Source organism: Mycteria americana, chromosome 9, assembly GCF_035582795.1.
Source record: "Mycteria americana isolate JAX WOST 10 ecotype Jacksonville Zoo and Gardens chromosome 9, USCA_MyAme_1.0, whole genome shotgun sequence".
Lineage (NCBI taxonomy): Eukaryota > Metazoa > Chordata > Aves > Ciconiiformes > Ciconiidae > Mycteria > Mycteria americana.
In genome coordinates, this window is record NC_134373.1 from 9,162,062 (window position 1) to 9,184,834 (window position 22,773).

Here is a 22,773-nt window from a genome sequence, read left to right on the forward strand (position 1 = left end):
TGTACGATAGGATCATGGGCTGGGGGGGAAGTGGGCCATTCAGATTTTAGTGCAGTCTTTTTCAGTTGTAGCCGTGTCAGGGGTGATGGGATGATGAGGGAACAAAGACTCGGTTCCCTTTTCTGAATTCTGTAGTGGTTTGGAAACATAAACCTGTGGGAAGACAAAAGCTTGCTTGTCTGTTGGAGGACCGAGGTGCTTTCTTGTGATGTACATCTGCTGTGCCGTCCGCTTGCTACGCCTCTTCCCTTTCCCTTTGCGGGGCTTTCTCAGGATCTTTGCAGAAGTTTCTTCCAGTTTGCGTGTTAGGGCTTTGTTGTCTGTGCACTCACCTAAGTTTAGGGAAGATGGCTTCAAAACTGTTACTCCTGTTTTTCCAAGTGATGTTACCACTCTGCAACCTCTCTGGTCTCACTTGTCCTGGCTGGACTGATGACATTGAACAGGCCTCTGCCAAAACTTCATGCTCTGTTCTGCCTCAAACGAGTTAAAATTTACATTCACAGTGAAATCTATTCTGTTTACGCTCTGAACCTTTCTTCCTCACTCCTGTTCTCTGTTGTTCATTTTAAACTTGGTGGTAGTGCTGTCTTCTATCCTCCTACTGTCTTGTGGATCAGAAAAAGCTTTTGCAAAGTGAAGATATAGTATTTGAAGGCTATGGTTAAAATAACCAGTAGATAACTAGTCTCTTCTCACTTAAAAGTATGTTGTTTTTCCAACTGTTTGATTTGCTGCACATTCAATCCCTGACTGGCATGGCTTTTTTGTCAGTACAAGGAAAGCCCTGTAGAGTATTAATTTTTTTGTAGGTTTTTCAGTAACAATACCACTTAGTTGGCTTTCTCATTTTCAGTAATTTTTATTTAGCAATTTTTTAAATTCTAAAAATAATTACTTTCAAAAACCTGACTCCTAAACAAACTAGTGATCAAAACATTAGAGAATGCCATATGGCTCCTACCAGTCTTGATGCTGTTATATTTCTGAAGAGTATATTCTGTGTTATTAATAATATTCAATGAAACACTCTCAGGATGGGAAAATATTTATTGAAATTATTATGAAAAATACTTTTCATAGCATTCTTACCCAAGATGTTCTAGTCAAAATGCTAGGAGTGTATCTTTTGGATTAATCCTTGCATGCAATGGGTTAGAAGAAAATGGATGCTGGGGCAGATATAAGTTATGGAGGGGGGAAGAAGGTGCAATAGCTCAAGTGTTTAAAGATTAGCCGTATAACAATTTTTAATATACCCGCTATTCATACAATGTACAAAATTGAAGTCCCATTCCAATAGGGACTGAATTTCCAAAAGGGAAACTGAATTTAAAAAGATTGAATACTAATTGTTCTAAAAGCCTTCAGAATGATTTATATGAAATCAGACGGTTCAGAGCTCCTGTGTAGGGATAAGGAGTATGGCTGCCTTATTTAAATCAGGATAATTTCAATTCATACTTGCAAAGAAGTTGTCCTAATATCCAAGTGGTTAAAATGTGAGTTCTGTCTTGTCATGTCATGGGGGCAGGGGAGGAAATTTATTCTTCAAAATTCAATGCTGTAAAGCTCTGATACAGCTAGTAAGCAAGTTGCTGTAAATAGATGGGTACATACTGGTTTTGGTAGGACGCAGGAACAACACGGGAACCTCGGTTATGTCCCCTTGACGTAAGGGGGCCCTGCACAAGTTCTGGAGTCTTTGTTGTCAAAGCAAGGGGAGGTGTAAAGAAAATAAAAGCACAGATGATGGCTGATTTAATTTACTCATTAGAAGGAGTTGTTTTGTGGATATAGAAGCCAAACATGAGCAAATGTATGAGCAAAAAACCCACAGTCCTTCCAACTGTCAGGTGGAAGTGGCTGACAACTGAAAATTGCAGGAGCTAACTAGACAGCTGCTGGTTTTTGGTTCATGTGGCTTTTGATGGTAGCAGGTAAGAGTAAGAAAATGTGTTTTCACATTTGACTGTTCTAATAACTAATTAGGACTTTTTCCAATCTTTTGGCACTTGAAATACGTTTTCTTTTTTAATTGGATTGTCTCTGAAGAAACTGGAGAAAAAAGCAGTCTGTGTGTATGTGCTGGCATTGTTTTGATTAACTTCTGACCTTGAATACATGAATATTTAAGGTTCCAAGATTTTTATGCAACCTTTTCTCCGTAAGTGAAACCAGAGATCTTCATAGATAGTATCCCATAGAAATGACATTTAAAAGTGAAAAACACACACAAACCTCATGAGTGTTTGGGATTTTAATGGTGGTGTTTTTATCACTATGTGACACTATCACGTGTCTATCACTGAACCATGTAAGGTTTAGATTATTTTAATGGGCTCTTGTTTTTAGAAGTATCCATGGCTTGTTCTGTCAACTGTTATGTGTATGTTGGATCAGTAAGAAACAATTTAACATACTTGTGAATGTTAGAGTCTCTTTTCTGTTATTAGCCTTGCATTGGTTTGCAAATCCATTGTCAGTATTTAAATAAATTCTGAATTATAATTAAATAATTTAAAGGCACTGGATGTATTAATGCATCACTAATTTTAAGGGGATGATACTGTGCTTTCAGTTGAGTTTTGAAAGACTGCAATTTCATTGGAGCTCTTCTAGTAGGTATAAAGTGTAGACCTGCAAAAAAATACTTCAGATTGCTAGAGAAGATATTCCCGGTCATAAATTGAGTGGTCTTAGAGAAATTTCAGGTTCTTCTGGAATAAAATGCTCTTTTCAAATATTGGTCCTTGAAAAGGTTCCTGTGTGATAGTAACACTAATCCAAACACTAAAGGGATGACAAAACCAAAATATATTAAATGTTCAACTTTCTCATAATGAACATGAGCTAATCTTCCTAGGTTAAATTTACAGATATTAATATAGCAAAAATAGTTGCCTAATATAATGATTTTGAGCTGGTAGCCTGCTGGTAGAACTTTTTTTTACTCCTTGAAAGGAAAGCTTCTGTTAGCTAGCCTAGCTTATCAGAATGGTTTATTGTTTTTAAATGTGAAAGCTGGTCGGTCAAATCAAAGTCTAAGTAGTGGTCAATTTATTTTTAAGTGTCGCTTGTCAGTTTTGCAATCTTTTACTTCTGCAAAGGATAAGCGTGGGCAGCTGCAGTACAGTTATCTTCCAGTCCACCTTTCTTCAATTTCAGAATTTGACTTGAAGAGATCATTGTAGAGCCTGTACTTATTTTCTGTCCCTGTGTTTCCTTGCTCCCAGGTCTTTGATGCCTTTGAGGTTGTTATCCTAATTTTATAGAATCATAGAATGCTTTGGATTGGAAGGGACATTTAAAGGTCATCTAGTCCGACCCCCCTGCAAGAGCAGGGACATCTTCAACTGGATCAGGTTGCTCAGAGCCCCGTCCAGCCTGACCTTGAATGTTTCCAGGGATGGGGCATCTACCACCTCTCTGGGCAACCTGTTCCCGTGCCTCACCATCCTCATTGTAAAAAATTTCTTTCTTAAATCCAGTCTAAATCTGCCCTCCCTTAGTTTAAAACCATTGCTCCTTGTCCTGTCACAACAGGCCTTGCTAAAAAGTCTGTCCTCATCTTATTTTGGTAAAGAACTGGCTGGATGGCTGGGCCCAAAGAGTGGCGGTGAATGGAGTTTACTCCAGTTGGCGGCCGGTCACAGGTGGTGTCCCCCAGGGCTCTGTGTTGGGGCCAGTCCTGTTTAATATCTTTATCAATGATCTGGATGAGGGGATCGAGTGCCCCCTCAGTAAGTTTGCAGATGACACCAAGTTGTGTGGGAGTGTTGATCTGCTGGAGGGTAGGCAGGCTCTGCAGAGGGACCTGGACAGGCTGGATTGAAGGGCTGGGGCCAATTGTATGAGGTTTAACAAGGCCAAGTGCAAGGTCCTGCACTTGGGCCACAGCAACCCCATGCAACGCTACAGGCTTGGGGAAGAGTGGCTGGAAAGCTGCCTGGCAGAGAAGGACCTGGGGGTGATGGTTGACAGCCGCCTGCATATAAGCTGGCAGTGTGCCCAGGTGGCCAAGAAGGCCAATAGAATCCTGGCTTGTATCAAAAATAGCGTGGCCAGCAGGATTAGGGCAGTGATCGTCCCCCTGTACTCAGCACTGGTGAGGCTGCACCTCGAATACCGTGTTCAGTGTCTCACTACAAGAAAGACATTGAGGTGCTGGAGTATGTCCAGAGAAGGGCAACGAAGCTGGTGAAGGGTCTGGAGGTCTCACAAGTCTGATGAGGAGCAGCTGAGGGAACTGGGGTTGTTCAGCCTGGAGAAAAGGAGGCTGAGGGGAGACCTTATTGCTCTCTACAACTACCTGAAAGGAGGTTGTAGAGAGGTGGGGGTCGGTCTCTTCTCCCAGGTAACAAGTGATAGGACGAGAGGAGATGGCCTCAAGTTGTGCCAGGGGAGGTTTAGACTGGATATTAGGAAATTTTTCTTCACTGAAAGGGTTGTCAAGCATTGGCACAGGCTGCCCAGGGAAGCGGTTGAGTCGCCATCCCTGGAGGTATTTAAAGGACGTTTGGATGAGGTGCTTAGGGACATGGCTTAGTGGTGGTCTTGGTAGTGTTAGGTTAACAGTTGGACTCGATGATCTTAAAGGCCTTTTCCAACCTCTAGGATTCTGTTATTCTGTGATTCTGTCTTACCTATAGGCCCCCTTTAAGTACTGGCAGGCTGCTATAAGGTCTCCCCGCAGCCTTCTCTTCCCCAGGCTGAACAACCCCAACTCTCTCAGCCTGTCCTCGTAGGAGAGGTGCTCCAGCCCTCGGATCATTTTTGTGGCCCTCCTCTGGACCCGCTCCAACAGCTCCATGTCCTTCTTGTGCTGAGGGCTCCAGAGCTGGACACAGCACTGCAGGGGGGGTCTCACCAGAGCAGAGCAGAGGGGCAGAATCACCTCCCTCGACCTGCTGGCCACGCTGCTTTTGATGCAGCCCAGGATATGGTTGGCCTTCTGGGCTGCGAGCGCACATTGCTGGCTCATGTCCAGCTTTTCATCCACCAGTACCCCAAGTCCTTCTCTGCTCTCGATCACATCATCCCCTAGCCTGTATTGATACTGGGGGTTGCCCGGACCCAGGTGCAGGACCCTGCACTTGGCCTTGTTGAGCCTCATGAGGTTCACACAGGCCCACTTCTCCAGCTTGTCCAGGTCCCTCTGGATGACATCCCGTCCTTCTGGCGTGTCAGCCGCACCACTCAGCCTGGTGTTGTCTGCAAACTTGCTGAGGGTGCACTCGATCTCACTGTCAATGTCATGGATGAAGATATTAAACAGTACTGGTCCCAGTACGGACCCCTGAGGGACAGCACTTGTCACTGATCTCCATCTGGACATTGAGCCATTTTGAGGGTCCCTTGTTTTAATCTTAAAGCCCCATTCTAATTCCCACCTCTCTTCCCATTCAGCCTAGAAGCTCAAGCCTCCCAGCAATTTCTGCTGTGGTTGTGGAATGCTTAGAAAATCACGTTTCAAGAGGAGATTGATGAACCTTTTGAAGGCCATCATGAGGCTTTGGATAATAACTTGTTTTGATAACTAAAAAACCCCAGATATATATGTGGCTGCATTATTTAATTACAAAATCCTTTGGTATAGTAGGGAATACTGGAAATAAAGTAGTTAGCCTTGGGGGAGAAAAGGCAACTTGAAAGAAAAGACTTGCAAATGCTAGCACTTAATTGCCACAAGTAACTTTGAATATATAAATTATTCTCTGTCCTAAACATGAAAGATGTTTTATTGCACAGTATTAAAGCTGCTGTTGGGAGAACTTCACAGAACTGGTCATAAAACACATGCTACCATGTATCAGTAGTCTAGACAAATGGCCTTCCCCACCCTGATATTGCATTTATTGCTCAGGAATGTCACTTAACAAAAAAGAAGCCATCTTTGTCCTTGATGAGTGGCATTGCAGGTCTCTTCCGATGTGGTACCTTAACCACGTTCTGTTTTATTTGTTCACAGGGTAGACCTACTTCCTTGAGAGTGCACTAGATATTGGATGCTTGTGGTAAACCATGGCAGCTGATGATAAGGTTGCCATTCTAACCGATGATGAAGAAGAACAGAAGAGAAAGTATGTGCTTGCTGATCCTTTCAATGGCATTTCGAAGGATCAAGACTTGCCACCCCAGAATGAATCCCCTTCGATGGAGACAACCACTGTCCCAGATGAAGAGCTAGACTGGTTAGAGAAGCACTGCGTCAAAATAAACAATGATCTTCTGATCTCAAAGGTCTTTTATTTTTTCTTCTATTCTGCATATGGCTCGCTCTACCCCTTGCTGCCTGTGTATTACAAGCAGCTGGGTATGTCACCCAGTCAGAGTGGACTTCTGGTGGGCATCAGGTACTTTATTGAGTTTTGCAGTGCTCCCTTCTGGGGAGTGGTGGCAGATCGCTTTAAGAAAGGGAAGATCGTCCTCCTCTTTTCGCTTTTATGCTGGGTTTTATTTAACCTGGGGATTGGATTTGTTAGACCAGCCACCTTAAGATGCGTACCAAAGGGCCTTCCCCCAGCACATCCCACCAATGCAAGCAGCCTTTTAACAACAGTTTTGCAAAATGCCTCGATGTCTTCTCCGCTAACCACAGTGAGTACTGCATCCCCAAAAGTTCGTGGGAAGAGACACCTGCTCACTTCCAGTCCGGTCACTTTGGAAGCAGCAGGGACAGCTAATCCTGAAATAACATTCCTGTTACCTACGCAGAGCAATGATGTGGAGTTTGTCTTGGAAAACAGTACCCACTTTATTTCGAAAAACACCACTAGCCCAGTCTTACCAGGGAATGTGACTCCGAGTACCACCCTGGCTGCCATCACCACAAAGCCGATGCCTTCTGACCAAGCTGTGCTCGTTTATGATCAACAAGAAGTAGAAGCCATCTTTCTACTCATTCTGCTGGTTGTCATAATAGGAGAATTTTTCAGTGCTTCCTCTGTTACTATTGTGGACACTGTAACACTGCAGTACCTCGGCAAACACAGGGACCGGTATGGATTGCAGCGTATGTGGGGGTCTCTGGGCTGGGGGCTGGCCATGCTCTCTGTGGGAATTGGCATTGACTATACCCACACAGAAGTTGGCATCGAAGGTCAAGGATGTAAAGCTCCTGAGTACAAGAACTACAGGATAGTTTTCATCGTTTTTGGTGTTCTGATGACAATGGCATTAATTGTGGCCACCCAGTTTCGATTTCATTATGCGCACTTCAAGCAAGACGAAAATCAGAGAAAAGAGGTGGAAATCCCACAGGTGGACAGAAGTGCCTCCAATGAATCCTCTGATAACACTCCTACCAGTATGAGCCAGTCGCAGTCTTTCAGTTTTTGGGACCTAATAAAACTGCTGTGTAGTATCCAGTATGGCTCAGTGCTCTTCGTGGCGTGGTTCATGGGGTTTGGATACGGCTTTGTGTTCACCTTTCTTTACTGGCACTTGGAAGACCTGAATGGCACCACCACTCTCTTTGGAGTTTGTTCTGTGCTCAGTCACGTGTCTGAGCTGACTGCCTACTTCTTCAGCCACAAATTGATTGAATTGGTTGGTCATATCAGGTAAGATGTTAGCAATCATTAGAGCTATACAAAAAATGTTGAATTTCAGGCCTAGCCTTGTGTTACAAAGTGAAATTCAAGTTAATCCTTTTATTTTAAAATTCCGAGTCCTGCTCAGTTACATAGCTTGCCTGATGGAGTTTTTTATTATTATTTTAGGAGTTGAAAATGCTCTGAAATGATTCCTTCGCATTTTAGTTGCATGTTAGTATGTGCATTATGCCTGGCACCGTAACCTTTTGCAGACGTTTCCAGAAGATACCCTAGTTCACTGATGCAAAACTCTGTTAGGGATCTTTACAAATCACCACTCACTCAAGGATTGTCCGTTTTGACATACAAATACCATTCATTTTACTATTTTTTCCCTGATGAGTAGCAGCATTCTGGAAACCTGCTTTAGCCTGCTTCTCCTTGCAGGGCAGTTCTTTGCCCCCACAGTAGCCTGGAAAGGTGTCACTTGCACACTGAGCAAGGAGGAGGATGAGATGAGGAAGCGAGGTGAGCACCTCCTGTGCACATGCCCTTATAATCAGACTCGGGGTGTTGGCAGAATGAGGTTGCAGCCTGGTAGTGTCGCTTACCAGTTCAGTTCCTTGCTCTCTCTCTTCCTTTAGTTGCAAATGCGTGTGCTAGCTACTGAAGTGAGATGGCTGTGCAGGGCTTCTCCCGTAGTTTTTGCCTTGTATAAGTCAAACCGATTACTTCAAGCATGTTAGTGAACGTTGTTTTCCTCTCAATTCACAATTGACTTAATTTCTGCATATTCTAAATCCCTTCACTCTTCTCTAAAAAAGCTCAGGGGAGGAAAGATAGGGGGGAATCTGACTTAATGAAGTCATAAAGGTTTTTTTTTATATTTACTCAGGTACTCTGTGCAACTGAGCACAGAGCTCTGTGTGCTGTTAGCATCATGTCTTTTCCAAATGCCCTGTTTATAATCATACAGTCATTGAGATGTAAGTATTTTTTAAGCTGTCTGCACTGTTCTTTTTGTGCATTCGGTTTTGTGATTTTGCTCTTTGTTTTTTTGTTTTGCTTTTATTGAGATGAATTTTTTTATTCATTTGACCTCTACTAAAAATGTTTGAGATGGTTAGCATGGTAATTTGAGAGATTACTTAAAATATGTTTTTTATCTGCCTTTAAACTGAGGAGGATCTCTTTACTTTAAGCCAGTCTCTTAATCTCTGAATTTGACAATAATTGGTATGAGAAAATATGACACCTTGCATGCAAAGACGGGAGGAAGGATATGATGATGGAGGAGTGGTGAGAACAGATCACAGTCTTGATAGGTAAAGATAGCTTGGGTATGGTCTTTCAACGTATATTGTTGTAGTACAAAATTCAGGCTTAGACTTCAAATAGAGAAAGAATGAAAAACAAAAGAATGATAGGCGTGTGAATAAGATGAAATAGAAGGGGATAGGAGCATTGGCCAGTAAAAAGAAAGATGATGTACAGGATTAACTCCTCTTTTTTTTTTTTTTTCTTTGCACTGTGAAGACTATGAAGCCAAGATTGGATCAAGATTAAGTTGTTAAAACACTAGCTCCTATTTGCAATGAAACAACATGCTTTATACCTACACCTGGGAAATGCATATTAGTCATATTTTAATGTTATCTAATGCTTACTTGTATTTAGTCATCACAGTTTATGAGATGTCTCCTTCTGGTTGCCTTTCTTCTTGTGCTTTTTGAACTTTGTATAATGCATGGTTTGTTCAAGAGGAGGCAAACTTTTTTTTAAGAAGAGGGATGTATAGAAGTTCATAGCTTATATTCTTTGATAGTTCTGTATATGTCTGCTGCCTTATAGTACAGATATTCTTTCTCCCATTAATAAGAACCAATAGCCTCCAACTATATGTCCTTCTTGGAACCGTCTTAGCCAGAAGCATTTGGGAGCGGTATTTTTTATATATATATATATATTTTTTTTTTTTTTAATAGCTGAAAATTCCTTGTTTACTCTTTTGGCATAAAAGCAGTTATATGTTTATGGGAATTCTGGTGTAAGGTCTTGTATGAAATAAGATGGAAGTACCTCTTAATCCACAGCTAGCTGTGAATATTTCACAGGGTATTTTACAGTTAGAGGGAAGGTGGCTTGACTTCTCTTTTTGGTAAGATGACTTCAGTGCTGAGGTTGTCTCACCTTCCATTAACTTCTGTCACTAATGTTTTAAAGAAAAAGATTTAAAAAGGGTATTTGCACTCCTTCTTCTGTGTTGTTAGACTCCTAGATGTAGACAGTCTTTTTGCAGTATTTATTTGAACATTATCATTCAGTCTTTCTTTCCTGTCCTAATTCTTTGAAGACAGGCATGAGTACCAGAACTGCATGCACTGTCACAGTAGCAGGAAAAAATGCTATTGACTGTCCTTTGTAGAACTACAAGAAAACAGGCTTTACACCCTTGTCAGACAGAAGCTCAGTTTTCCTTTTCTAGCCTTGTAAAGCTTTCTGTTTCTACCATTGTATGTGTTGGCATATAAGATCCTTACAACATTTTGAAACCCGTTCTGTTTTCACAGCTTTTTTTTTAACTGATACTCAAATTGTTGTCCAAGCGTTTTAAGCATGACCGTACTAAATATGTGCTGATTAAAATACCTGATTTCTGACTTCATTAGCTTTACTGTTCATACACACATGCACTGCATGTGTGCATATGTTATACATGCTGCTAGTGTTTCTAACATTGTACATTAGCAAGTCACTAGATGAATCTGGAGTAATGACAGTGATCGGTTCAGCTAGAAAGCTGTTCTGTGATTGTACAGATTTACGAGAGGAGGGAATATTGCAGATGTTAGAAGGGCATTTTTTTGCCTTGCCTCCTCCAGGCACCTTCTGAGAGATGAGAGAGTAGATTTTCATTTAAAGGTAAACTAAAGAGTTAAAAAGAAATAAGTCATGAGAAAGTGCAGTGAAGGCCACAAGTTCTTTGAGAGGATATTGCGATGGGAAAGTGTACAAAACTGGCTATCAAATATTTAGACACCATTGTTGAATAGTATCCTCTGTAGAAGCATTCGTAACTGCCATTGAGTTTAGGAAGATGATGTTAATCTCTGAAAATAACTTACTACCTGAGGTTAAGCTTGAATGTGTTTGTCTGACCATAATTCCAGCATGTGAGTTTTTATAGGAAGCAGAGACTGGTAGTCATGCCTGTAAACAACTTAGTCTCCTTAACATAAATACAGATTCAGTGCTTTAAATGTTTAACCTGTAAATTGAATATGGTGTCTCTGTGGATACTGCATATAGGGTTCATAAGGAACATGTTTACATTATCCATTTAGGTCTGATAAAGAGCCCAAGTGATTATTATAAATACATGTTTGAAAAGACTCTGTAAATACACAAAAGTTCTTGTGTGACGTACCCCTCCAGAGGCATAATTATAGAAATCTTCCTAAACTGTAATTTACCTAAAACTCTGTACATATTCTAACAAATTAAAAGGTAGAACCTGACTAAATTGCTGCTCTTAAACTCCGAATCCAAATCTTTCTGCAAGTGTAACATGGTGGAAAAGCACAGATAGCTGAGTGTTGCTAGTGATGATGGAAAAACTATGAAGCAGGAGGAGACCTCTTCACATCTCTGGTCTGGCTGTGACAGGGAACAGCTGAGATGGGAAGAAAGTTTTTGGTGCACAGGCAAAGTTTTTGCTAGGCAGAAGTGAAATTAAGCTGGCAAGAACTGGTCCTAAGTGTCCTAAGAGCTGGGTGCATCTGTACTGCTGATGAGGAAAAACAACTATATGGTGAGGTGATTCCTTTGTATCCCCAAGAGCGTGCATCACCCTGGGCCTTACTAGTAGGGGAATGAAGAAAGGAGCCTGCAGACCTTGTAACTTTGCTTACCTTTTGTGGCAAATGTGTCCTAATATGCTTCAGAAATGTGATTGTACGTAAGAATTACATTAAATTCTGGCTATGGAAGGAACAAAGTTACTTGTTTGGAACAGAAGGCATTAATTAAAGGGGGAGATTAAATTTATGATGCATGGTGCAAAGAACAAGTTTGTTCTCTTTATTGTATAATACTGGAACTTTTTCATGGCTTCCCATGTTTTCTTCAATGAATGCTTGGGCTTGTGTTGCCTAAAGGCAGCTTAAACCAGCTATTCATGGACCTTACATGTATCTGGAAGCAACACAGCTTGGTCTGGTGTGTGATTTGGCCTGGGGAGCTTCCTGCAAGCTTACCCAACTTGCTGAAAGTAAAATATATTGTCTTCTGTACATCCATGTTGTTGTGAAACGCACAGACCTGTCTTTATAATTTTGAATGTTTTTGGATATCACTGACATGATGAAAACTGTGGTACTGGCGTGTTAGCTGTCAACAGGTACATTTGGAGACCTCAACTGTTAACAAGATGCTGCATTTTTATGATTGCATCTCACTCTAGATTTTTCAGTGGCTATGTACCATTTAATTAAATCTCAGTGTGCTTTTGTAGAATAACTAAAAAAGCAGCACAAAGAATAATGAGCCCTTTCGCAGTGTCTGTGCTTACACCTTAATTATCAATTGCATTTATTTCACTTGTGCCAAACCAGGGGTCAACCAAGAAGCCATGTTTGGATAACAAATAATCCTTGTCCCTGAAAAAATCTTTAAAGGTTGCAATAGCATCTTTTCTTAAGCTAAAAACATGTTTTGAATTAAGTCTAAGTTTCCTAAGATCCATCTAAAAATAAGAGAAAGATAGCTGGATGAATAAGCACCCCAGAGGTAAGCTAAGCTAAACCTGAAAACTGGAAGGGAAAAGTCATCAGGTTAAACGTGCAATGGGAAATGCACTGCACAAATAGTCTTTGTGCTTCATTGTCTAAAAACTGTTAAAAAGAGCTTTTTTTCTCTTCGTTCTGAGATGCAGCATCTGCTGCTTTTCAACAGGATGGTTAAGTTTTATCCTGAGGCATGTTGTTATAAACCATATTGCTTCTGTGGGATGTGTTTTTAGAGTGGTTCTGAGCGGTTTGCAGATACTAGGACTATAAACTTATATTTATTGGGGTAAAATTAATTCATCTAATATAAACCTGCACCAGGCTTACATTAAAATGGAAGAATGAATCTCTGAACAATTAGAAAAGAAGATTGTTTCAAAGGGATGTTGAATGTGCTTAGAAATGGTCTCTCTGAAATACAATCCTGTATAGAGCGTGGCATGGAACTACAGAGCTTAGTTAAAAAGCTCAGTGGATCTGCTGTCCCTCTGAATTTTTTTTTTCCATTAGGATTTTGAAGAGAGGCTTCACTTTAGCCTCGGTTTGAATATGTGTTTGGAGTGGGCGGGAGGAGAGTTTATGTTTGGGTGCAGGACTTAAATAATGTATTTTGTGTTGAGCAAATGCTTTAGACTGGCAAACTGTACATGTGCAAATGATTTCTGAAGCAGTAAGGTATATTATAATATACCAAAAAAGTGCAAACTATCCTGACTTCTCTTTTCATTACTTCCTTTAGAGTGCTTTATATTGGCCTTGCCTGTAATACAGCTCGATACATTTACATCTCGTATCTGGAAAACGCCTGGACTGTTCTTCCGATGGAAGTACTTCAAGGTAAGACAGTGCAGTAATGCCCTTCCAGTATAAGATCAGGTGCTTACATTTATCTTGTTTTCAAGTCAGCTATGATTAAGTAAAAATCTGGTATTTCTCTATTTTTTTGACCACAAATATCCCTGAATACACAGTTTCATAAAACATTACTGTTTATCTTGGAAATATTTGACGTCAAAAGGGTGGGTTTGCATTTGATTGTGCACAGTTCTCTGTTTATTCAAACAGAACTGTGCGAGACCAACACACCCTTTAACTAAACAAAGAGACAGAAGCATGAGCTGGGTACACACCTACTGCAAATCCTGTGCGGTGGTAAATGTGAACTTCATTAAATGCAAAAGGTTGTGGTTCTTGAAAGGATGCCATAAAAAAAAAAAGAGCATAGTCTGAGTCATTCTGTCTCTGTTAAAATATTTTGTAGTTTTTCAGTGATATTGTTCGATCAATACCTTTAGACTATAGAATTTTCTTTTTTTAATAGCTGGAGAGGCATTTCTTGCAATAGCTTTGTCTGTGCTAATAGAGCTTCTTTAAGATACTTTTCCTTTAATTAGAAGGACAGAGGTGTGATCTATGAAAAGTAATGTGAGCCCCGTTTTCAAGTCGTGTGGTCAAAGAAGTCAGTAAGACCTTCATTGCAATGTTAAAGTATAGATTGTTCTAACTTAAATTTTACGACATTTTTTCATGTCGTAGTGGGTACCACTTCTCAAAACCAGGAAAAATCTAAACTGTTTTACTTTCTGTTTCTTCAGTATTTGAAGAAAGGGTTTGTAAGCTTGCAAGAGAATGGTTAATTTAAATGCAGAAAATGTTTTCCCTGCCTTTAAAGATAATTGTACTATCTTTGTAAAAGCCAGTATTTTGGCTTTATACAATACTAAGAAAATTTTCCACAGATTATACTTAGAAGTTTTATTCTTCTATGTCCAGCATAATTTGAATTTGCATTAACTTTTTCTACTACATTTACAGAAATCTTTGTAAGGTAGATTTTAACTTGAGTTACAAAATTCCATTGGAGAGCACTGTGTAGATCTTTACACATGTGTAGAAAGACACATATACATAGAAAGAAACCTGTTTTGTGTCCTGGCTCCTTCCCTCCCTGCTAACAAAAACAGTTTGTTGTATTAAAACTGCCACAACAACAAGCTTCTGAATTCTGTTATTAAAAAAAACCCCAAACCATAACTATTGAATTGATACTTCATCATTCATACAAAGTGTTAAAATATGAAAATGTTGCAAAGAACCTGAAGAATGCATATGTGTTATACTCTTGCCTGCTTAAACATCTCGGGTGAACAAATGATAAATACAAAGCTTTGGATATTACCTTCTAGGTAATCCTGTTTCAAAGACACTCAAAATATAGGAAAAAACCCTTGTGTCGAAATACAGCCATAAGTTTGTGCTGGAAGCATGCTATAGTCGTGGCTGAGAAAGAAGTTTCTTTTACTTTGAATCTTGTTTTTATTCCGCTGAAATTTCAATATGAATTGCTTAATATGTAGGTTTGCTTTTACAGCAAGTCTGTGAGGGAGCTGCTTTGGAGGGGCTTTTTTGTGTGGTGTAATTCTGAGTAATCGAGATTTAAACAAAGAAACTAAGGACCTTCAAAATAATAATTTCTCATAAATTTATCTGCCAGACTTTTCTCTTTATCTAGCCACTGCTGAATCATGTATGCTTGGGTTCATCTTGCTATTTGCAGTTATTTATAGTCAGTAAATGAGAAAGTTAACAACAAAACAAACATACACATAAACACCCCCCCCCCCCCAGCCTCTTCGTGTTCTATGTGCACTTTTCAGCCTGCATCTAACATGGTTTATTAGTGTCCATGAAGTCCATAGGTACTTATGTGTCCATATGTGTGTCTAATATGTGTATGTCACACATGTCCATATGTGTGTCTAATACTGCCACTATATTTGGTACTTTCCAGTAATCTCATTCAGTGTTGCTGAATGGGAGATCAAGTTTATCTTTTTAGAAATACTGGTGACTTTTTTTTGTCCCCTCCTTTATTCTTTTCCCCTCCTTGCTCTTACCGGTTTTAATCTTTTCTTGATTCCTTATTTCTTTTGCAGCAGTTACCAAATCCTGTTTCTTTGGGCTCTACTTTCTTTCCTACACATCCACTGAATCTGTTGGTAGGGATAAGAGGTGACACCTTAATGGAATTTGGTGAGGTGGAAGCTCTTACTTTTGTTAAGAGAGTTTGTTGACAGAGGGAGGTAAGAGTTGTAGCTGCTTTGCATATGTAGGGTTAGGAGTATTTAAAAACAAAAAGACAGTAGATTGCGCAGAACATGTGGGTACCATGTGGGCCACATGACTGCATCATGTTGATAGGTCTTTTAAACCCCTTGCTGAAGTTGTTGTTATAATTGTACATAACACTTTTTCCGGGAAGCTATCAAATTCTATGTGAATTCCCGTTCCATCAGCTGGAGGGGTTTTAAGGTCAACAACAGTTTCAGCTGAGTTTTGTAAAGAATTTATTTTTCTTTTTAATATGTTTCTGCAATACAAGAAGGATTATCCCCATGTACTGTGCTGAAGGGCACGGAGAGATTTCTGGAAGATGACTGCAAACTGCATCTATTGATTGTAATAAGAACCATGCTGTATTTCAGTTTCTGTCTGTAACTGGGATGGGGAGGACTCAAGTGCATTGCAGTCTCAAAGGAGTAAATGAGGAGATTTCAACTCACTTCTTAATTTAGAGTTTTGAATCTGTGTGCTGTATTGACTTGCACATGCAATGTATGGAAATAAGAGCTTAGGCTGAATCTTTAATAACTGAAAATTTCAAGACATCCTCGTAGGCAAATGTGTATAGTGTGTATGTGTGTCATCAGTCTGCGACACACAAGCAATCTTGTTCATTTCAGACTTAATGGATTAAGTTTTGATATGCTAGTTAGCTGCAACTTACTGTTCCAAAGCAATGGTCCAAATTCTCTGGTAACAGCTATGCTAGCTCACCAATTTGCATAACAGGAGTTTTCTAAATTACAAAACTATATCGATAACCTGAAAATTAGCTATTTTTACTTGACAGTTACCCAACAAACTCCAAAACAAGTACTGTTCTACGAAGTGACTCCTAGTGATGCTCCAGCAACACAGTTATGTCTAAAGACCAAAAAGCTTGGGTCTTTAACTGGAAATAATTAGGATTTACCTCTCTTGAAATAAATTTGGCTCCCCAAATCTTTGACTCTTGGTTTTTATGTAAATTATCCTAAGTTTGCTAAATATTATTATTCTAAGCATAACACTAGGGTTGTTACACTTGTTGGAGCTATAGTCCAGATGGTGAAATGGTGGTTAGTGGTTTTAGCGAATAATGTCACAATAGATATATCGTGAACAACTTCTTTTTAAAAGAATTGTGGTTAGCAGTAATCCAGACCAGTCTTCTTGTAAAAGTTGTTGTAAAAACTGTTCCAAATAGTCACTGTTGTATAAATAATTATAATAAAAATCACATTAGTAATGTACACACACAAAACCCAAAAAAGCCTGTACCTTTAAAGGCAAGTGAAATAAGCTGGTTTAAAGGTATGGATTTGTTTTCAGAGGAACTGGGAACACTGTGTTCTGTCTGGATTGCCTAGTAAAGGTGAAAACATCCAAGAACCTGTTGGTTAAGTTATGGCCTTTTGTTTTCAAACAAACACAGTGGTATTGTGCTTCATGGTTCAAAGAATTTCTGATGTGGTTTTGATTTGCCTGGCTTTAAAACTTGGCTTGCTCTTTAATAGCTGATAAAACTGAATGTTTTACATTAATTGATGTCCTCTCTAAAACAAAAAACACATTATCTATATTAGATTAGCTTTGCTTTGTTATTGGGACAGTTCTTGGTTGCTCTTTTCAATGCATATGTGGGTCTGCATTAAAAAAAAGTAGATATTCAGTGAGTTTTAAAACTCTGAGCTTTTTGGATGGAAAATCTGTGAGTTTTAAAGCCTTAAACTGTAAATGGTAAGGTAAAATACACTCGTCCTAATGTAAGCCTTTTATTTTTCAAGAAGATGATATACTGTTACCAAAACCAGCTCTGCAATGTATAAAGGTGGCCTTTACAAACCCAAAGTTTGAGAAATTTTTATTTCGGTTTGGAACAAAAATGAACTGTACAGCCTCATGAACATCTAACCTGTCTATACCTGAACTGTAGCAATTCCATACAGTGCTATTTATCATTTTACAACTAAGCAAAATCCAAGTTATTCTGTGAGTATGTTACAAAATCATGTGTTTTCTTGCTCTTATGAGTCTTCAGCCTAAATGCCTAAGTAATTATTGGGTGTCCAACTGTTCAGTAATAAGTCAAGTGTAGAGGACAGAAACATGTTGACTGAATCATCGGTTGTGCCAACATTCTTTTAAAACCGAGGCAGTAGAGCTTAGGCATTGGTAAGCTGTGATGACTATTTTTAATACCACTCAAATAAGAAAAAAAATATTCCCACTCAATCTGAGGGTGGAAAATAGTTCAGGCTTATTTAATGTGTGATGAGCTACAAAACTGTTTTGTTTTTCCAACTTCTCCACAACCCTGCCTTTTCCTGTCCTTCCCCATTCCACAAAACCCCACCAAAAGCAGGTGCTCAAAGACGAGGGCTCCACCTGCAGCCTGCTTCTGCATGCTGATGGCCATTCACTGTCCCCTTAGCTGTCCTTCTGTGGTAGGAAAAAATGTTCACAGCCCTGAACCTACAAGGCATATGCCAGAACGACACTTCCAAAATCTCTGCTGGGGAGCTGGGGCTGTCTTGGATCCGTGGCCGTTGTCTGTAGCAGTGAGGACCTCTGCGGTGCCCGGTCCCCGGAGCAGGAGTGGGTGAAATGCGAGGCAGCAGCGTGCGGCAGCGCCTACGCAGGATGCAGTCATAGCGGGCGGAAGGGCATGCTGACTCTGCCTCTGAGCAGCAGGCGTGACAATCGGCATCTTTGGCCTACCCTGGGGAGCTCCCCTGCTTTTCCCGTCCAGGCTGTGCAGCGCTAAACGCGGAGCGTGTTGGTGTTGAGTTCAGGAAGAGTTTGTTCGGGGTTGGTTTTGAAGGGGCGTGAGAAGGGCAAGGAGGGGATTAATTCTTGCCTCTGAAATGACATGGATATCTCCGATACTGTTTGGCTTTTATGACCTTTGGACTGCCTGCATTGTGGCAGTAAGGAGACTGCTGAGAGGCACCAATACTTTAATTGCCTGCAGGTTTTGAAATCAGGACCGTATTTCAAAGGCCCCGGGTCACTCTTGGAGGGATGAGGAATCTGGCAGAGAGACTTTTAAGGTGCTTTAGTCTTTCTAGGGACTGCGTCTTAAGAAGAGGAGCGAGGTCATCTTACAGGGAGAAAGAGCTATTGACAGGCTCTGCAGAAGGAGGCATCATGTCTCCCTGGGGCTTGGTTGCCAGTATCACATTACCAAAAGCTGGTTTGTACTTCACAGGCATTTGTCAGTGAAAGGATTTTGTTGGTTTTCTCCAACGCGTGCTCCAGCTGATAAGTGCAGTTGCTCTGAAGTTGTGTTAGTACACTTGCGACCCTGTACTCCTCACAATGTTTCATCTCTCTAGGTGTCACACATGCAGCTATATGGGCGGCTTGTATTTCGTACCTTAGCGCGGCAGTGCCTCCGGAGCTGAGAACATCAGCCCAGGGAATCCTGCAAGGTCTCCACTTGGGTCTGGGCAGAGGATGCGGAGCTATGGTTGGAGGGGTTTTGGTCAATTACTTTGGTAAGCAAAAATTGCATTGAAGAATTTTATTTTATTTATTGAAGTTCTGGTTTTACTGAACTACCAGCTTTAAACTTATTTATGCTTCAGATATTGTTATGTTTTAAAGAGTAATACACTTTGTCTAAATCATGGAATCATAGAACTGCTCAGGCTGGGAGGGACCTCAGGAGATCTCCAGTCCAGGCCCCTGATCAAAGCAAGGTTAGCACTGAATTCAGACCAGGTTGCTTATGGCTTTGTCCTGTCAGTGTTACAGACTGATTAAATATGTTATGCCTAGATATTTTTAGTATTGTGTGAGCAAATCTCCAACCTGATCCTTAAGTAAGATGAATGAATCCTTTGTGAGAGAATAGGTTGATACTATGCAGCCTCTCGATGAATAAATGATAATCTAGTTACTTGGTTAAAAATCCTTTGCAAAGCCTGTAGAAGTGTTGGGGGAGGAAAATCTAATAAAACAAGCTAGTAAGAGTCTACATGGGACAATACATACCCAAGGAGCGCATATTGCTGACTCATCTTTAATTGAGAAGTAGATTCTCAATTAAAAAAAAAAATCTCATTACAGGTCCTGCTGCCACATTCAGAGGAATAGGAATGGCTTGTTTAGTGATTCTTCTTCTATTTGCACTGATCCAGTGGCTGTTGGTTCCTGATGAAGAAGAAGGTAAATATTCATGTCACTGAGATACTACAAAATTAGATCTAGTTAAAAAAGGTATCTCTGAAGCTGCTCCCTGCAGCTTTAATTTTGTATGTTTGGTGTCTCTACTCAGATTTTGACAAAACACTTTGTTTTCAAGTGAGAAGTTTTTTCCTGAGCAATGATTGCAATTGAAGTGGTGTGCTGCTGCTGTTAAGAAGGGCAGCATTGAGTTCTTGGAGGTCGATAGGAGGAAAGCATAACATATTTTACTACCTGTATGTCCTCTCAGTTCTGGGAATCCCTTAGGTTAGTCTTAACAGCTGTAGTGAGTCATTTCAGCTGCATCAGTTCTATAAGGTCACCTTGACCACTGCATGCTCTCATACTCTACCAGTCCAAGCCACCTCTGCCAGAAATTGTAGAGATGGCTTCAGAGGACAGAAACTTTTATAACTGCCTCAGTTCTGTTTTGGCACTCGAGAAATCTCCCTTCAGGTGGAACGTGAACTTTTTAATCTCTGCCTTTATTAATACAAAGGCTAACCAGAAATGAAATACTTAGTGCAAAGTTAAGGATTTAGCATAAATCTGATTCTTACAAAGACAATAAAACTGTGGCAAATTCTGAGAAGTCATGAATTTTTGATCTGCTTTTTACCCAAATGTTACTTTCCAATATGAGCTTTGAGTGTGAAATGAAAGTTAGTTTTCTTTAGCTGGAATGTTAAATAAATTGTCCTTGACTAGTTATCAAGTTGCCTGTACTAAGTGTTCAAATATTTATTTTGCTAGAATTTTCTTCATCTCAGTTCAAATGATAATGGCAAAAAATGGAAAGGTGAAAAGGATATTTGCTGTTTCAATTTCCTATCAACTCTCAAAATTTACAGAATGTGTTCTTTACAGACTTGAAGAGAACACAGCTATTGCTTAAAATATCCAGCAGTTTCTAACAATCTCTTTAATTACTTTTGGTATATAAATACTCTGGCTCTTCAAGATTGTAAGTCACATTGTGTTGGGTTGTGACAGTCATTTTATAGGTGACATTTCAAGACAGTTGTGAAAACTCTTTCAGATTATCGGAAGACCTTAAATGTAAAGATCTGTTGGGAGGATTTCTTCCTTTACCCGAAACTTTGTGACAGATATTTTGTCTCCTCCAGTGTGTCACTAACCTTGCTCTTTTCTCACTAACTGCATAACTTCATCTCAGTAACTATGGTGGGGTGGTTTGTTTCTTAAATAAAAAAGTGGTGCAGATGGAGAACAACTTCTTGAAGTCAAATCAGTAGGTTTAGAAACTTTAAGATCGGAAATGGCTGTTCTGATGATGTAGGCCATGGGACTTCACCGAATGGTTCCTGTTTGAAGCCGGTGTTTAGTTATGAGTACGAGTGAGTTGTAAGATGCAGGCTTTATGCAGAGAAATAAGCTTGCTACAGGTCTAAAAGACTTATTTTCAATTTGCATGTAACATGAAAATTACTCAAATTTCCATGTAACATTCTAATAGCTAGCTGGGAACAAATGGACTGCTTCATACTCATTAGCCCCTCCTGTTTATGCAGCCATCTAAAATACCTCACTGCAGTTGCAGAACAGCCTTGCTTGTAAGGACAACATCCACATCATGTTTCCCTAACTAGATTGCGGCGTGCCTCGCTCCTGGCTGTTTGTGCCAGTGTTCTGCTTTCAGTACAGTGATAACCATATTATGAAAGCAAGAAACACTTAGTGTTCGTTGTCTGCTTCACATTTTTTTAAGCTTTTGCCAGTGATGATTTTGTTTTAAACTTCAGAAAGGACAATGCTGGCGGAAAGGATCCCAGTGCCTTCCAGTCCTGTTCCCATAGCAACTATTGACCTTGTACAACAGCAATCGGAAGATATCATGCCTCGGACTGAGCCCAGACTCCCTCTAAAGAAAACAAAACACCAAGAAGAGCAAGAGGATGTGAACAAGCCTGCCTGGGGCATCAGCTCTTCTCCTTGGGTCACCTTAGCTTATGCTGTCTGCCAGATAAAAGAGATGGTTAAACTATCCAAAACCCATCCAACTCCCGAGAATCAGCCTTTGCAGGTAATCTTCTAATGTAAAGGAAGTTCTTAGGTATTTGTTGGATGCTTGAAAACCTTTAGAGCTGTGCAAATCTGTTAGTACCTGGCAGGTATTCTTTGTCAGCTTGTAATAAATTTGGAGTTGTGAAACAGTAGTTGAAATACTGTGTGAAATAGAGTTGTTTTCTATGTATAGTACAGCAGGCATAACTATTTTTGCAAGTATTATCTTCCTGAAGATGGGAGGAGAGGGAGAGACATAGAAAGAGACTCTGGTTTACAGGCTTGGATATACTTGAATTCCCTTTAAGTTTACATTTGTTTTCATGTTAGTTGGAATCTGTGGGTTATGCATTTTGCAAAATTTACAAGGTGTTAATTGAACATGAAGATGCACAGCTGCTTAACAGAGTGTACAATTACTTTTATTTAGTTTTGCTTCCTTGGTGATGCTGTCAAATGTCTACGTTGTTGCAGAAATAGGTGTTCCAGACAACTACTGATGGGATACAGAGCCTTCTGTTCAAATAAAGTTAATCTCTTTTTTAATCTAGAGTTACACCACATGAGAGCCATTCCGTGACTTAAAATGTCTGATTGCTGGTGCTTACTTTACACCATTTCCCTTCTGTCCAGTCTCCTCTCAAAATACCTTTTAATACCTTTAGCTTCATCAATGATTGAATGGACTTGGATCTTGAACTATCATGTAATGCTTTGGACATGCCTTTCAGAATGGAGCTGAAGCATACTGCTTAAGCAAAGTAGGGAAATGCTGTCAATGCGAGTTTTAGAACAGCATGGTTAATGTTAAAACCACTGTGTTTACCTGTCTGGAAGGAGTGGGTGAGGTTCCTTCTTATGCACCCGGTAGGCGTAAACACAGAAATGCTTTTTCCACAGCTGCTGTCTTTAGAAATGGGTAATTTGGGATATGAGCGTGAATCAGCAGAGCAGAGTGTGTAGGAATTTCACCTGGTCAGTGATCTCCTGCCTTTCTCATTTGTCTTTATTCTTGAAAATATATTTACAGGCATGTCTGCTTTAGGTTGGTTGGGGTTTTTTTGCTTGTTTTTGAACTTCCCTGAGTCAAAGAATGTGTTTTTTATAGTGACACTGAAGATATCACTGGG

At 40.0% G+C, this 22,773-nt stretch overlaps 1 protein-coding gene across 6 annotated transcripts in view; it reads left to right on the forward strand.

The window, feature by feature from the left end:
* The window catches only part of MFSD6 (major facilitator superfamily domain containing 6), a 36,816-nt gene that overhangs the window by 10,697 nt on the left and 3,346 nt on the right, over nt 1-22,773 (forward strand). For all 6 annotated transcript variants that reach the window (XM_075512436.1, XM_075512434.1, XM_075512438.1 and 3 more), the window contains 5 exons: nt 5,972-7,565; nt 13,065-13,162; nt 18,766-18,927; nt 19,502-19,600; nt 21,382-21,662. In XM_075512436.1, the coding sequence (XP_075368551.1) occupies nt 6,025-7,565; nt 13,065-13,162; nt 18,766-18,927; nt 19,502-19,600; nt 21,382-21,662 (2,181 nt within the window). In that variant the 5' untranslated portion in view covers nt 5,972-6,024. The remainder of the gene's footprint in view (nt 1-5,971; nt 7,566-13,064; nt 13,163-18,765; nt 18,928-19,501; nt 19,601-21,381; nt 21,663-22,773) is intronic.